At 61.0% G+C, this 2,271-nt stretch overlaps 1 protein-coding gene across 1 annotated transcript; it reads left to right on the plus strand.

Annotated features, from left to right (window-relative positions):
- Nucleotides 1-870: 870 nt before the first annotated feature.
- GPR12 (G protein-coupled receptor 12) lies at nt 871-1,875 on the plus strand. The gene has a single exon (XM_007956530.2). The coding sequence runs from the start codon at nt 871-873 to the stop codon at nt 1,873-1,875; it is 1,005 nt and encodes a 334-aa protein (XP_007954721.1).
- The last annotated feature ends 396 nt before the right edge of the window (nt 1,876-2,271 follow it).

Here is a 2,271-nt window from a genome sequence, read left to right on the forward strand (position 1 = left end):
CGTGCGCCCTGCGCCCTCCCGGAGCGGCCGCCTGCCCTGCTCGCGGGGCCCGGCGCGAACATGCCAGAGGAGTAGCCTGCGCGCATTGGACGCAACCGAGGAGCCCCCTCCGCCCGGGCGCGCCAAGGTGACCCCCTCGGTGATCCCCCAGCCCCGGGGCAGCCGCTCCAGCCGCCCGTCCTCACCGTCAGGGGGGCGGCGGCCCGGCGTGGGCTGTCTGTCCGTCTGCCTGTCTCCACCCCTTCATTCCACACACCTGCACTCGGTGACTTGGTGGCGCGGCGCAGAGGCCCACCTGGTGCCCGGGGCGGGGTGGGGGGGACGTCTGGGACCCCTCTTTGTTCTGCTTGGGGTGTGTGCGTGAGTGTGTGCACGCGCGTGCGGGCTTTTTGGGGGGCGGGTGGGAGGTCAGTGCAAAGGGAGCGCTTTAGATATTGCATCCAGGACGGTGCCCCCACCCCCTCGCTCGCGACGTGCGGCGGCCGCGTGGTTGTCCTGGCAGCAGCCCAGATGCCAGGCAGTGGTTCCTTTTCCTGCCCGCGAGATGCGCTCTCCGAGCCCGCACTTTGGGGAGCCGCCGCCGGCGCGAGCCCGCGCGCGCCCGCCTCGCTCACCTCCTTACCCCCCTCCCCTCCGCTGCGAAGCCCCGCGGCCCGCGAGCTGCGCCTCGGGAACCGCGGAGACTTCGGCTTTTGTCTTATTGCAAAGCCGGTTCGAGGCACGAGGCTGGCGACACCGGGTAGCAGCGGCCGAGGAGGGGCTGGGTTTCTGTTTTGTTTGGGTGCTTGATGCATGCGCTCGCTTTGCCCGCGTGCCTTCGCTGAGCATTAAAAAAAGCCTGTCTTTTCGTTGAAGAGGACGGGGGTTAAAATGAATGAAGACCAGAAGGTCAATGCCAGCGGGCTGCCTCGCGATCACTTAGAAGCCGCCTCTGCGGAGAACGTGTCGGCTGCTGTCTCCTCGCAGACCCCTGTGGTGGAGCCCGAGCCTGAGCTGGTAGTCAACCCCTGGGACATTGTCCTGTGCACCTCGGGAACGCTCATCTCCTGTGAGAATGCCGTCGTGGTCCTTATCATTTGCCATAACCCCAGCCTGCGAGCCCCCATGTTCCTCCTCATAGGCAGCCTGGCTCTGGCAGACCTGCTGGCGGGGATTGGACTGGTCATCAATTTTGTGTTTGCCTACCTGCTTCAGTCAGAGACCACCAAGCTGGTCACGGTCGGACTCATTGTCGCCTCTTTCTCTGCCTCTGTCTGCAGCTTGCTGGCGATCACGGTCGACCGCTACCTTTCCCTGTATTACGCCCTGACATACAATTCGGAGCGGACAGTCACGTTCACCTATGTCATGCTTGTCATGCTCTGGGGCACGTCCATCTGCTTGGGCCTGCTGCCCGTCTTGGGCTGGAACTGCTTGCAAGACGAAGCCACGTGCAGCGTGGTCAGGCCGCTCACCAAGAACAACGCTGCTGTGCTCTCGGTCTCCTTCCTGTTCATGTTTGCGCTCATGTTGCAGCTCTACGTCCAAATCTGCAAGATCGTGATGAGGCACGCCCACCAGATCGCCCTGCAGCACCACTTCCTGGCCACGTCGCACTACGTGACTACCCGGAAGGGGGTCTCCACCCTGGCGATTATCCTGGGGACCTTCGCCGCCTGCTGGATGCCTTTTACCCTCTACTCCCTGATCGCAGATTACAGCTACCCCTCGATTTACACCTACGCCACCCTCCTGCCCGCCACCTACAACTCCATCATCAACCCTGTCATCTATGCCTTCAGAAACCAAGAGATCCAGAAAGCCCTCTGGGTCATTTGCTGCGGTTGCGTCCCGCCCAGCCTCTTGCAGAGAGCGCGGTCGCCCAGCGACGTGTAGCACCACCCCATCGAGGAAAAGCACGGGCTCACGAAATCCTGCAAACACCAAGCACTTTGCCCTGCCTGGCGGCCCAGCGAGCGAGCCAGGGAGCAGAGCGCTTGAAATGCATTCACCCCGTTCTTTGTACTGAATTTCCCCGCCAGCCACCTCCGGCGCCCTTAGCATCTGTGAACCAGTGTCATTTCTGAGATGAGTTAAGTGATTGAAGTGAAAATGATGTTACCAGTGTTTTTACCCTTTTCAAAAAATACAACCTTGAGTTCTTTGCTCAATACTTTGGTTGGTTGGTTTGTTTAGGGGCAGGGGTTTTTGTTTTGCATTTTGTTGGGAGGGGGAGTTGGTGGTGGGTGTGGGGAAGAAAGGGATACTGATGCCATGGCCATAATGTTATAA

The sequence above is a fragment of the Orycteropus afer genome, unplaced genomic scaffold (genome assembly GCF_000298275.1).
Source record: "Orycteropus afer afer isolate SDZICR_OR568_19922 unplaced genomic scaffold, OryAfe1.0 scaffold00630, whole genome shotgun sequence".
In the NCBI taxonomy this organism is placed as follows: Eukaryota; Metazoa; Chordata; class Mammalia; order Tubulidentata; family Orycteropodidae; genus Orycteropus; species Orycteropus afer.